Source organism: Strix aluco, chromosome 16 (assembly GCF_031877795.1).
Source record: "Strix aluco isolate bStrAlu1 chromosome 16, bStrAlu1.hap1, whole genome shotgun sequence".
Lineage (NCBI taxonomy): Eukaryota > Metazoa > Chordata > Aves > Strigiformes > Strigidae > Strix > Strix aluco.
The window spans coordinates 18,132,741-18,146,904 of record NC_133946.1 but is presented as its reverse complement, the minus strand read 5'-3'; the positions used below and the strand labels follow the sequence as shown (position 1 = coordinate 18,146,904).

The window sequence follows — 14,164 nt, the reverse complement described above, 5'->3', positions numbered from 1 at the left end:
TGGGGCTGGACAATCGCGCCACTGATGTCACCCTTCCTGCCATCTGCTCCCAACACCAGCCATGCCCCCCGTCCCCCCCTGCTTCGCCCCACCACCTCCCCCAGCCCCAGTGCGGGGAGCCAGGGGCAGAGCAGGGCCAGGGCTGCGGGGAGGGGTTGGCCAGCGATGGCAGGTGGAGGCAGGGAAATGATACCAGGTAACGGAGGGCTAAACCAGCTTTCAGCATCCCCCTCTGAGGGTCTGTGCACCTTGAGGCAGCAGATCATACTGATTTCTGGGGGTCCACAAAATACATCCACAACCCAAGTGGCTGAAACCAGAGGTGTGGGGTAAGAAGAAAGGGGGAGGGGAGAGTTCATCACCCCAGAAGGCAAGCTGGCAGGTGTGTGCACAAAAAGGCTTGGACACCCCGAGCCATGGCCACTACCTCCATGAGGATATGGCTATGACCCCCCCCCTGCCCCCCCACTCCAGCTTCCCAGGGCAAGTGGCTTAACCTTAGAAGGGTGCCCTGAAGCTTAATTAATTCCTGGGCTGCATGTGCTGGGAGAGGCAGCGGCAAGTGCGGCAGGGGCTGCGCAGAGCTGCAGCGGGGGCACACCGCCTCCTGCCCCTGCATGTATCTGGAGAGATTTCAGCCGTATGGAAAAGAAAAAAGGAAAAAGCCATGAATTAAAGACAGTGGCAACGCCTCTCCTCCGCCCCCCTAGCATCCGTGGTTATAATCAGGTCCCCAGCCGGTACCTGGACCATTACGCAATGATCCTGGAGTGGGGAGGAGGCGATTGCTCCTTCCATGGGGACAGAGCAGGGACCGCAGGATGGCCCGGCTGACCCCTTTGGGAGCCACTGCTCCTCTGCGGCTGAGGAGCTGCGGGTTTGCAGGCAGACAGCATCAGCTGACGTTAACTCTTCCATGCTTCCCCCTTCCCCATCATTCTCCTCTTCTTCCTCCCCCTTGCGCATCGCTTTTGCTGCTGCTGCTGCTGCTGCTGCCGCTCCACGTGACGGCGGCCACTGCAGAGGTGACCCTCGCCGGGAGGAGGGCTGCTGCACCGCTCTCCTCCTCGCTTGCGAAAAACTGATTATTCTGCTTTATTCTCCGGGGGATTTAAGAGCAGCTAAAGCCGTTCAGGAATCAGTCTCTGCAATCCCCTCCAAATCGCCCAGCCTGGAGCATCACCGCAGCAGATTGGCGTGAGGCCGGCCCCCCCCCCGCGCCGCGAGTCCCCTTGATCCCGGCGGGGTGATGTCACCGGCAGCCAATGCGGGCAGCGGTGGCTTCGCGGGGCGGCGGGGCGGGGGACACGCCGCAGATGGCTCCAGCTGGGCCCAGCATTTGATTAATCGCCTGAATTACCCTCGCTTTGCCATAAAATTACAAGGCAGGAGTGGGGGAACGGTAAAAGCGAGCCGGCGGGAGGGTGGGCTGTGATGGCAAACCACCCTCTGGCTCGTCCCGCAGCCCGGCGCCCACCGGCGCAGCCCTCCACCAGCATCTCGGCGGAGGGCAGGACCTGGCCGATGGCACCGCCGGGACACCCAGCACTGTCCTGGCTGCGGCTCCAGCCCAGCTCCGTGGCGCAGAGCCACCTCTATTATTTAACCAGGAGCAATAGAGAGAGGAGCCTGGGAGAGATAATATGCCATGACACCGGATAAGAGTTTCTGGCGTCACAGGGGAGGAGGATTACATGTCCCTGAATGGAGTTAGAGATGACAGAGGGGAGGGGAAGAGTTTTTAGCAGGGGATTAAGCTTACAGCTCCAGAAAGGCTTTGGGGGGGTTGTTTGCTGGCATAGGACAAGTTCTAAGGCTGATATACCTGTTAGACTTGCCTGGGGAGGGCTCCTGGAGCAGGAAGCCGCGTCAAAGGGGTGGCGGCAACAAACAGGTCCCCAAGGACAGCCCTGTGGCTGCATCAGTTCATGCTCCAGCTCTCCAAAGGGTGCCAGAGAGGTGCCAGCGGACACTGGGGTCAAGGGACGCAGGAGGAGGATGTACACACCAGGCACAGACCGGCCCTTAGGCCAGTCTGCATCCCACCCCACCCTGCCCCTTTCTACTGGGGAAGAGGGTGTGAGCATCTACCAGGAAAGGTGAGGGTCAGATCCCCTACCTTCATCTTGGAGGCGGGCTGGATGAGCTCCGTGATGGAGACCTTGTCCTGCTGGAGCCTCCTCTTGACGAGCTTGGAACAGCAGATGTTGACGGAGCTGAGGACGTGCCAGGAGTTGTACTCCACGAAGGAGCGGCTGTCAATGACCAGGGTGCCCTCCGCTCCGTTCCTCAGGAGGCTGGCCAGCTTCTTCGGGTCCATCACCTTGCGTGGGAGCCTGTCCCCAGCCATAACGGGCCCGTCCCCTCTATGGCGAGTGGGGGGCAAGGGGCGGAAGGGCAGGGCAGGGACGCCAGCACCCGTCTCCCCAAGGGGAATGAGCGAGGGGGTAAGGGGTGAGCAGGGCAGCACCCGTCCTGGTCTCCTCACGCTGCTAACACCCAGGATGCCAACTCATTGTGCTGAACCTGGAAAGAGAGGAAAGGAGAAGACGACTGGTCAGCTGGGCAGGACATGACATTCACCTTGGGCCAAGTCCCCAAGGGCTTGGCCTTTAGAAGACTGCAACAAGCCACACTTCCTAGGTATGCTCTCCCAGCCCGCGGGCAGCTGTGGATCCAGAGCTGCCCAAGCCAGAGGTTTTCTCTTTGTATTTAATAGCCCTCAGTGGAGCTTTCTTCCATAAATTTGTCTAATTGCTTTTTGAAGCCATGTCAGCTTTTAACAAGCACAGTGGCCGGTGGCAGGGAGCAGAACAGTTTGCCAGCTATGGTGAAGAAGTCCTTCCCCTGGTTTGCTCCAAATCTGCTAACCGATGGCTCCTCTGGGTGACCCTTACTACTTGCACTGGAAGAGGCTACACGTGCCCGTTCCCTAATCACCTTCCCCACGGTTCTCATCACATTTAGATCTCGTTTAGGAGCCTTTCAGGTCAGAGCATCTACAGAGTCGCCTGTTGCACAGGTGCCTCTTGCCACCTCAGCCAGCCCAGCTCCGACACGCCATGTTTGAGAGGCAGGCACACGGAGGGCCTGCATGGAGCAAGATGTCTCCTTCTCTCCCTGTTCCCAGCCCAACAGCTCCTCGCACTCAATTTGCTTTTTCTGACCTCTGCAGAGCACAGAGCTAATGGTTTCACAGAAGCAGCTTAGCTCAGCTCCAAGGTTTTACTGCTGCATGGCAATAGCTAGTTGGGGGCCCATCAGACACACCACCAAATCAGGTTTGCTCACCCATGTCCGTCACTTCACACTGGATTTCACCTGCCTTTTATCAGAGCCTGCTCATGGGTATCTTGCCAGCTTGCCCCCTGGCAAGTCAAGAGAAGATGACCGCCCTTGCAAGCCAAGAAGTAGAGTTGACCTTCACTCCTGCCTTCAAGAAAGATGCCAGGCATTAGGGCAGAAGCCCTGGGAAACTGTACTCAGACTGAGGTGGCCCTGAAGCATCTACTGCTTTCCAGCATCTAAGCTGCACAGACTTTTAAAAGGGGGCTCGTATACATATCTGGGCTCCATCTTAGGAGCTGAGGAGGGTCAGGCCTGGTGCTCTCTGAAGTGCCACCAGAGGAACAAGCTTCCTCCACGCACAGCCCACGGGGTCTGCGAGAGCAACAGGCAGGCTGGGGGACATTCAGCTCAGGGTGTCTTCTTAGGTTTTAATGGCACACGTCATTGCAGGCATGTTTTAATGGCATTAAGTTTTAATGCTGCTGCAGTCATTCAGAAAATACGCCTGGGCTACTACCAGGCTCCTCTTGTTCCTGCCAGACGGTGTTTTAGAGAGAACCCACAAGCTGTTCCATGGAAGCTTTAATGCATCTGAATTAGGAGCACTATGAGTACCATGCCTGAAAAGGCCAGCGTAAAGATTTTCATTGACTTCTGCAGGGCCAGGATTTGGTCCATGGACTAGAGGAGGCTTATGAGTCACCCTGATCAGAGTCAGCCAGCAGTTCTTGAATGCTCTTACACCCGAAGCCCCTGCAGTGCAGGCACCTACTGCAATGGTAGCTCAAGGCATAAAAGAGATGCTTGAGCAGGACACGCTACTGGGTGAAATGATAGGGACCCGTCACCAAACCTGGAGGGTGCAGCCAGATTGCAGAAAAAGGATGGAAACCCACAGAATATGAGGATGGGGATTCCAGCATTCACTCTGGCTCATGACTCCGGTGCTAACAGCCCCAACTTCCCTGGGCTACCAGACCTGCCTCCCAAAGCAGGGTGTAAATGTCCCAGGCTTCAGCCTCAGGATCCAGGCTCCCAATGCAAGGCCACAATAGGATGTGCAATCCTCCCCTGCCCCTGTATTGCACCCCTGCTGCCTCTGCCAATGTGTTAATTCAAATTGGGGGTGGGGGGAATCCCCTAAAAGCTGCAATAGTGATGGCCCCTCCTGGCACAAAGTGTTTTGGCAGTCCCACAGCACTACAGCGTTGCTGTCCCCGGCCCCACGGTGAGCTCATATTGCTCTGTGGCTCCTCACAGCGACTCCAATTAGAGCTGCCCCCTCGGTGGGCGGCTGGCTGTCCCCCCACCGCAGGAACCCTGCTCCCCCCGCCTCCCCCCAACACTCCTCCAGGGGGGCTTAAAAATTGAAACAGTTCTAATTAGGGGGTCTGAGGGGGAGCGCGGCTGGCTCCTGCTGGGATATGACACACCTCATTACGTCGCTACCGCCTTGCCAGAAGACCCCCTGCTGTACTTTGGCTATAGAGCCAGGGCACTCAGAAAGGATGCAAATTAGCCAGCTTTTCCCCTTCATCTTCCTTTCACACCCCACTCCCCAAATCACTTTCTGCCTCCCATCTCCATCAGGACACCAGGCTGCAAATTCTTCTTGGCTCTTCCAATTACATCCAAGAAATAAAAAGGGAATGGAGAGAGTTGACAGACAAAAAAGATGGGGATAATACCACGGCAGAGGGATGAGAGTGAAAGACTGAAGCTGGAGGAAGGAGCGATCCAACATGGGGGACACATTGCACAGTACTGTCAGAGATAACATGGTATCTGCTCTCCAGATAATGTGCAAGGGGTAAACTTTGGGGGTCTCAGACACAAATAGAGGGGTCTGGGAAAGATAACAGATCCTTGATCACTTAACTGCTCTGAGAAACCTGTTCGGAAGAGGCCTTCCATGCATGAAGTTCTGGTAGATGACCAGGAGCTTGGGTGGAAGAGATTGGAGAAGACAGATGAGGAGGTTTCCCAGCTCAGCTAATAGCTGCCCTCCTTCAGAACAACAGGATAAACGTCCGCTCCAGCATGCCTGGGTGGACCTGGTGGCAGGCACGTGTGACACATCAACCAGGTCCCACTGCCAGCTCCACCCAAAAGATGTGGGGGAAGGCACGGCAAGGTTGGTTCATTCTGCCCCTCTTTCCCGGAGATTTACGGGGGATGAAGATGACTGACTGCGGTCGTAGGGAGCTGTAACCTTGGCATTAGACCCAACACACAGGGACTTCTCTGAAAGAATGTCCAGCCAGGCCAAAGGCAGATGAGCCACTTTTCTGCCAGCAACCACAGGACATTTTGAAGCCAGACTGAGGGGTGGTAGGTTCATTCCCAGCTAACAGGTACCCCAGGTACCAGCAGAGGCTGCGAGACCTTCACGGTACCTCACAGGCTGTGTGTGAGATGGTCTCAGAGAAGAACAAGCTCTAATGCCTCCGTACCTAGGAAGGCTACCAGAGAAGGAAGGAAGATGTCTTCCTGCTTCTGCTCAGATGGGTGAAAAGGAAAGCTGAAGGAACAGGCATAGCCATGGAGCACTGCTGAAGTAAGAGATCTTCTCGCCATGGTGACAGGAGACCAGGGGAAAAGGTTAACCTGGAACCTAAATTAGGGTTTCAGAAACATAGCTGTGTCCCTCTCTTATCAGTTTATTAAAGCCATCTTAATCTTCTTGAGTGCTCCTGAAGAACATTACCATAATCCTTTAATCCCACCTCTCCCTGGAGTGCCTGTAATGAGGAGATGGGCACATGGCTTAGCTGAATGGGGACAGCCAAGCAGGAGAGGCCACACTGCAGCTGAGGGACAGAAAGACGGGCAGAGCTTAGCACACAGGCTGGGCCAACTGCCCGCTCATCGGGACTCTGTCCCCGGTGTCACCTCCACGGATGTGCGTGTCGGGTGAGGGGTGCTGGCCAGACGAGTCACAAGCGTGACAGAGATGTGCGTGGCAAGCTGGGCTAAAAGGGCAAGTGTTCATCCTGGCTGTGACCCGCTTCTGGTCAGGCCAGGCAAGAAAGCAGGAAAACCTGAAACACACCCCAGGCTGAGTCTATCTGTGTGGCACGACAGATCACGAGAACTCATCCCTGTGGTGGCTCAGCACAGGTCACTGAGGTGGAGACCACTTCCCTCAATTTCTCATCTTGCACAAGGCCCCCAGCTGAGAGATGTGATATGGGAAGGGTGCAGATCTGGTTTCTCTTGTACTGGAGAAATCAACTGGAAGGCCAGCATGACTCTGTAGAAACCATAATCCTCGCTAACCGGCATGTTCATTCTTTGCACCAAGCTAGTAGTTGTGTCCTGGAGTACTCTACCCTCCACACATGGTCCAGTGGAGGAGATGCTCCCCTCGCTGCCTCGGGCAGGCCAGCTTTGCTGCGGGAAGCAGCTCTGACCCCATGAACACATTTCTCACGTAAGTGAGACTGGATCTACAGCATGTTCTCTGCAATGCTCATCCCAGGAGCACGCTCTTCTGGTGGCATCTCCTTGAGTTTACCAAGGGATAAGAGCACCACAGAGAAATGCCTGCTTGTTTGTCCCCAGTAACCCATGAAAGCAGCCGTTCCTGAAGAACTGCCATCCCCACGAGGGACACAGCAGCACTGAGCTAAGTGATCTGGCTTTTCCCCCTGCAGCCCACCTGGGGAAATATCCATGTCCTGTGAGCCCTGCAGTGAGATGCTGCCTGGCCAGGGCTCCTCCATCCATCCACCCATCCAGGTCAGCCTTGCCACCAGCCCCAGACTTACCACTGGGACGTTGGCAGGACCCCACCGGCCCCCAGCTCTCCAGACACTTATTAAGATGTAAAACGTGGCACTTTTGCCAAGCCCTCCACCCTTTTTTCCTCCCCATCCCCTCATTTCTTTCAAGTGCTTCGGCACTTAGCGAACTCCCCTCGGCAGGCTCATGCTGTTTGAGGGATTCCTAAATCACAGGCCTATTACTAATTATTATTATTTTGCAGCAGCAATCAGGGACGCGGGGCTCATTAACAAGTTAGCACCTCTGGTTTCCCTGGAAACCCGCAGCTGCCAGGCAACGGCTGCGTCTCCGGCCCGAGGCGATGCTACTGCAGCGCCTTCGGCTCATTCCCGGAAAGATGCTTGGGTCCTGCATGGGCTGATGAACCCAGCTCAGCAAACGGGATGGGGTTAGGAAACTCCAGGATGTGTCCCCCTGCTCTACCCCCTCTGCTGTAAACCTCAGCCCATCTACTGATCCCCTTCTGCCACTCACAGCATCATAAACTGCGTAGCGGCTTCTCCCTCCCAGCGAGAGATGCGGGCTTTCTCCAAGGGCGAGGAATTTGGAGCACTAATGATCCCCCAGGGTGGCAGTGGGACAAAGCTGTCAGGTGCCTGCAGTAGCTGCTTTGGAGATGATGTAACCGCTGATGATTTCTTAGCAGCTACTCAAGGTCCCTTTAAAAGGCAGCACAAAAGATTTCTCTGCTTGAGGAAGGAAAAATGGAGAGGGTTTTATTTTTGCTCCTTAAAACGAGCTGGGAAACACCACTAACCACATCCACTAATCCAGAGGCAAAATCTGCTCGACCAGCTTTCCCTGGTGAATCTCAAGGATGGGGAGGAACGACACCTCCCCAGCCTCAGCAGTATGAAGATGTAGGGGAGGTGGCAATGCAGTCTGCTGCCCTGCTCCAACCACCCGAGAGCCACAGGGGGTTTTCCCAGGGCAGACAGAGGACTGTCCCCCCTCCCTCATCCAGGCTGATCTCACATCCCCATCTCAGCTCCCTGCACACTGCAGGCATCCCCCTCCCCAGGGCGAGAGCCGCTGCAGACCCCCTCCATGCAGGGAGGGCTTCAGGAAGGGGGGAAGGGGCAGCCTCCCCTTCTTCCCACAGCACACCCAGAGGCAGCCACTGCACCTTTCCAGGGTTTCAGGCCCAGCTGCTTGCTGATCTCATGATTTTTTTAATTTTTTTTTTTTTCCCCTCCTCCTTTTATGCCGCAGTCTCCTTTCAGTTCCCTAGGCTGGAAGCAGCATGGTGGGGAGCCCTGCAAGGAGCTGCACGTGCCCGAGCAGCGCCCGCTCGCCTCCCCGCGCCTCCCATTTCCCCTCTGCACCTGCAGCCCTTGGTCCAGAAGGTGTTTTGCACCGGCTGACGTGGCTGAAGGACCAGGATGTTCTTCAGCAAAGAGCCAGATGGTGCATTCACACCGGACAAGGGATACAGCACAGAGGCATGTGGCAGCGCTGGCATGGGGGGGGGTCAGCCTTGGGTATATGGGGCTGGCAGCATGGGGCAGCTCGGGGCTGCTCATGCTCCAGCTGCAGACAGGAACACAGGGATGAAAGGAAAGGGGACAAGTCGTACCCAGCTGCAAAGGCGTCTTTCCCATGCACCCCTCACCCTGCAAGGCAGACCGGCTCTTCTGGTTGCAGTTGAGCCAAGCGATGGGGTCCCTCATCCCCGCCCACCATCCGATGTTGTGCCTGCAGCTTTGGACAGGCTAGGACTGCAAATGCAACCAAAGTGACCCAGGTGCATTTAAGGATTTACAGACTGGCCATTCCCAGAAAAATTTCTGACTGCAGCCGTGGTGGTCAGTCCGGAGATCCGGTCAGGAAACACCAATGGGGACAGCAGGGAAGGGAGTCTACATGATAAGCCAGTATCTCTTCCTCTTAGACTTGTGCTTTTAACATGATGTATATGGTTTTCCCCTTTAGTATAAACACAAGCTTTCATTTTAAAGCCTACAAAAGCCAAGACCAAAGGTTGTCCATGACCAGCCAGCCACTGCCTTTGCCCACAGTGAGGATGGAGCTCCCAAGCACACTGCTTTCTAATACCAAAGCTATCCCATTTCCATCCTCACCTTGCCAAGCCAAGGGCTGGCCAGGCTCTCATCTCAGAGCTGAAAGCACCTTCTGCTTTGAGCAGCTTGGCACACATCACAGAGGACACGTCACACTGGAGAAGGGAAATCTAATCCTACTGATGCTTCAAGGGCCCTTGCTGCCCGCTGCCCCATATCCCCATCATGTGCTGCATGGCCCCATGAGCCCAGCAGGCTTATCTTGGGGATCTCCAGTAGCTTGTTTGCCTTTTTGCCACAAGAGCAGACAGAGGCAGCCCAGAAAGGTATGCAGTTAGATACTCCTGCAGGGCTGGTCCAGCTCTCTTGTCCTAGGACACCAGACACCATAAATACCTGCTGGGTGCGTTCGCAGTTTCCTGGAGAAAGGGTCTCCAGGACCTGCATGCTATTTTCCCACAACACCTACATGCTAAGTGAAAGAAAGCACAGGATTAAGCTGTGGTTCTTCAAGGCTGCAGATAAACACGCCAGCATTTCACTTCTTAAGGACAATCCTAAACGACATGAGTTTGTCCATCTCAGCAGAGCGCCGGGTGTGGTGACAGGCTGGTGAAGCAAGCACCTCGCGAACACAGGGGCAGTCTGCTGGCACCTGCCAAGCGCAGTGTCATTAGTCCCCATATTTAAATGATAAATAGGACCCCTGGCCTCACTGAAGAACAATGATGTTGTTGCCTCCTGGCAGGTTTTATGCTGTTTCTGATGACAACGGGTGCAAACTGAGGTGCAGATCCCAGGGCAGGTTTCCAGCCAGCAGAGGCCAATGTCCACAGTTACGCCACCCTGCGCTCACTGAAACTCTGGCCCTCCTTAGGAGACCCAGAATTCAACTCAAAGGCAAGGGGTTATGCTAGTTTTCCACAGGATGAGACACTCCCCAGGGCAGTAAATACATTTTGCAAGACTTTTCTGACCTGGTTCAAGGATTGCTGATTTTCCTATATGCACACAATAGCCAAATTGCTCACAGGTTTGGGATGAATTAGCACTTGTCAGCTCAGGCCTTACCTCTTACCACAGCGCCAATGAGGAGGTACCAACTCCAGGTTTTGGAGGATTACCTTTATCTAGAAAAAACAGACAAGGCAGGCAAAGCCCAAGCTGAAGTTACCACCCCACTCTCTCCTTTTCCCTTGGGGGCTGTGATTCATTACCAGCTGGTTTTGTTCTGTTAATCTAAGGTGACATGGGGGTCAAACAAAGTGTTTTGCAGGTCTTCCTCCATCCTCACCACCCCGGACGAGCACGTGCCCATCAACCACGCCAAGCCATGGCTTGCTGGTCAGATGCCATAGCTCTTCATGTATGAAATCCTACAGCCCAGCCTCTTCAGTGAGAGCTGGGTATTGCAGCATTTTGTAGCATGGGCCTTCCCTTTTAATCCGTATCATCGTTGCTATTGTGGGTGGCAAACTAGATGAACTCATTCACTGGGGGAAACGAGCAGCAATACTCCCCCCACCAACTCCAGGCAGACGTTGAAGCACGATATATATAATCTTTTAGAAATTATATATATCGTGCTTCAAAAAAAAAAACCAGTTTCAAAAAAACCCCAGAGATATATCATGACATCCACCCAGAGCTTCAACCTCCTCCAACTCGTTTCCACGCCAGCAGGTCTCACTCATTCTTGCTTCTGACCACGCAACAGAAAACATGGGTGATCACACCAAGCCTTGCCCCTTTAGGGCTGCTGGTTGACCCCAAGCTAAGATCGGTTCAGTTCTCCTCACCTTCCTGCCCATCCAGAGCTCAACACTTATCTTTATATCAGTTACTGCTGAATGAACCTTGCTCAGGTGCCAGACAAAGAGGCAGCCAAGCTCAAAGCAGAAGGGATTGTGAGGATGACACAGAATTACAGGCATCAGCATTCAGCAAGCAAGCGGAGAACGCGCTGATCTATTTTTAATGGTACAATGCAAGTGCTTTACAAAAGGATGTGTCTGGGGAGATTCTGCCCAGTCAGAGATTTGCATTCGGGTTTTTTGCAGCAGTCAACTTCCCTTGGTGTGCGGGAGGTGTTTTGTCCCTTCACCACCCCACAGAACAATTCAGAGAGCCCCGGCTCAGTTTCGGCTGGAGGCTCATCCCTCTGGGTCACCTTCCTGCCCTGCCATGTCCTTCTGACTTTCCACCAGAACAGTTGGACCTGAGTTGAGCAGCAGGAAAGGTGTAAAGGAGAGCTCCAGGCTTGCTTGGCTTCTGGGTCTCAGCCCCACCAAGTTAGCAAAGCTGCCGGGGACATCTCTGCAAGGTCCAGTGACAGCAGCAAAGCGGTTAACGTGGTTTTTCACAGGCTACCTCCCAAGTCAGCAGTGCTGGCACCCTCTCTGCACCAGCCCTCTACTCAACAGCCTCAAGTGCCAAGCAAGGCTCAGGCTGCGCCCATCCGCTCCCCACGCAGGGCTGCCGGCCAAGGCAGATGAAGATGGCATGAATAACTCCACTCAAGCTACGGCTCAAGGAGGACCAGGCTGCCATTGCAAGCTTGGAAATAAGGGTTGTTAGAGGCAACGCAAAAACAATTGGATGCTGTAGATACTTCTTGGTTGCTTCTTTTCAACAGCACACCCCAGAAACTGATGGACCCTCTTTGTCTGGAGCAAAGATTGCCTGGCATTACTCATGAGGGGCTGGATTTTAATGGGATATGTGTGATTTAAGCAGACGCAGGTTTAATGTGTGGGAAGTGCTTGACTTGCTTGATGAAAAAAACCCTGCAAATGCCTAATAAACGGACCGAAATTTCTACCAGAGCTTCTGCTGCATCAGCTGAATTACCATGTGCTAGCTTTAGACAGCAGCACTCCTCAAAGAACTAAATCCCCTATTAAAAAGAAGAAAAAAGGCGAGATGAAAAGCCGTGGATGCGGGCACACCGCACACCTACATGCCAGATGAGTAACGTGGGTCGGCAGAGACGAGCCGGAAAGACGCACTGCATCATTAGCAGGGCTGGAGGACGCGTGCTGTGGAGGGGAGGATGCCAGGGTCATGCTGTCATTGGAATCTCCATACAGGATCAAAGCAGTGGTCCACCTTGTTTCAGGTCCCCTCACCATCACTGCCTAATAACAGGTATTTTACAAAAGCCTGGGAGAAGCAGGATGGTGAGTATTTATAGAGTAGTCATGGAATAATTTAGGTTGAAAGGGACCTCAGGAGCTCATCTGGTCCAGCCCCTCTCTCACCTAAAGGAGAGCTAATGTCAACACCAGAACAGGTTGCCTTGTCCTTCTGGTCACCGAATGACTTGTTCCCAGTCATCAGCAGGCTCAGAAATTATGCTCCCCATAACTCAGCATGCAGAAATGCTACACAGGGAGCCTCTTCTGCAAATTGCTAGAGCACCCTGAAGGGCTCTGAAGAAATTCCTGAAGAACACAAGGTCTCTGCCCCAAGAGATCTCAAGGCTTAGCTTAAAAAAGGTACAACGAAGACAAGCACACATTGGGGTGGGCAAACAGGAACCGTGAGGGCTTTCCACGCACAGCAAACAACATGGAAAAAGGCACAGGAGGAGTGGGAAGAAAAGAGGGACTCAAGGAAGGATCTCCAGCCCCAGATAGGTTGCTGGGATGCTCTTAATTTAAGTCAGTGCAAAATGCATCACTTATTTCACCTTCAGGCAACATAGTCCCCGCATTTCTGTGCTGTTATTGCTCCCTGTTTGCACTCAGAGACTCTTCATGTACTGGACCAGTTTCCAGTCAGCACCTCCAGGTTCTCCTCTGATCCCAGCCTTGGCTACCACTGCACCTATTTTCTGAAATACTGATCCTTCCAAGGCACCATGCAAACAAGCACTACCTGTCATTTCTGGAAACTGAAGGTCCAGAGCAGCAAAAAATTCACAGAAGCTCTGGACAAAGCAAAGGAAGAAGCCCCCTGCACACCAACCTAGATTACCTTGTCCAGCTGCACCTAGAAAGCCTCAGAAGGAGAGCTAAATAGCAGAGAGATGGAGCAAGGCATCCCACAGGAGCCATGGCAGTCTGCAGCGCAGGCTGGATGGGGCTCTGTGCCAGGCACAGCCCCCCCAATGTGACCCTCCTTACTCTTACTCTCCTTGCTCGACATGGAGATGGTGGAGAGCCAAAGGAGCCTCTTGGGCAGCACTGACCCAAAGGCTTGGGGTAGAAAGTCTACAAACATGTCTTGAAAGAGGAAGAGATAAAACCCTATTTTTCTTTCCATGACCTCATGCTAAAGAGGAGACCAAGGCACCCGCCGTGGCCAGAGTATGTTCCATTGTGGTCTCGGCTGCTGGCCTGCTTCTGGCAGAGCATCTCTCCCATGGGGATGTGACACATGCCATGGTGTCCCTCTCCATCGGAGGAGCAGGCAAAGCCATCAGGACATCGCCGGGGTGCAATACACCACCCGCCATCCCCGCGGGAACCTGCACTGCCACTCACCACGCCACAAGCTCTGCCTGGCTTTGAGGGCAGCCCCGATACCATTAGTGCAGAGTATCTTGGCACAGTCAGGTTTTCCCCCCCTCACGTTCCCCTGGATGTGTTATAATCCTGCACACGAAGTACACCCAGGTCTCCTGAGCAAGCTTGAGAAAATCTTAAGTGGAGAGCTCCTTTAGCTTCTTATCTGATGAATGCTCCCAGGCCACTCACCTCCCTTCCCCAAGCCTGCTGGTAATTACGTCAGGTGCCTCCTTCCCACTCCATCAGGGGGGACAGGTGTATCTTCAGAGAAGAAATGTAAAGCTTGAAAAACAGGTTTTAAAACCCGGAGGGCATGGGGATGCAGAGGAGCTGGTTGAAGCTTTCCCCACTGGATGACGGCATTGCATTGCTGTGGCTGTAGGAGTTTCTCTGCATAGCAGCAAGGAAGAGAGCGAGTGAGACCCAGCGGCTGTGCTCAGAGGACCAGGAGCACCCGGGTGCTCCTGCAGCCATCTCCCCCTTAACGCTGCCATTAAACCCACAGCGGAGGGCAAAAAGGTCTACAAACTCTCCTAGTTCAACCTCCCCGCTGTCCTA

At 54.1% G+C, this 14,164-nt stretch overlaps 1 protein-coding gene across 5 annotated transcripts in view; it reads right to left on the bottom strand.

Annotated features, from left to right (window-relative positions):
* The window catches only part of DUSP8 (dual specificity phosphatase 8), a 42,583-nt gene that overhangs the window by 25,405 nt on the left and 3,014 nt on the right, over positions 1 to 14,164 (bottom strand). For all 5 annotated transcript variants that reach the window (XM_074842372.1, XM_074842375.1, XM_074842374.1 and 2 more), the window contains exon 2: positions 2,120 to 2,526. In XM_074842372.1, the coding sequence (XP_074698473.1) occupies positions 2,120 to 2,350 (231 nt within the window). In that variant the 5' untranslated portion in view covers positions 2,351 to 2,526. The remainder of the gene's footprint in view (positions 1 to 2,119; positions 2,527 to 14,164) is intronic.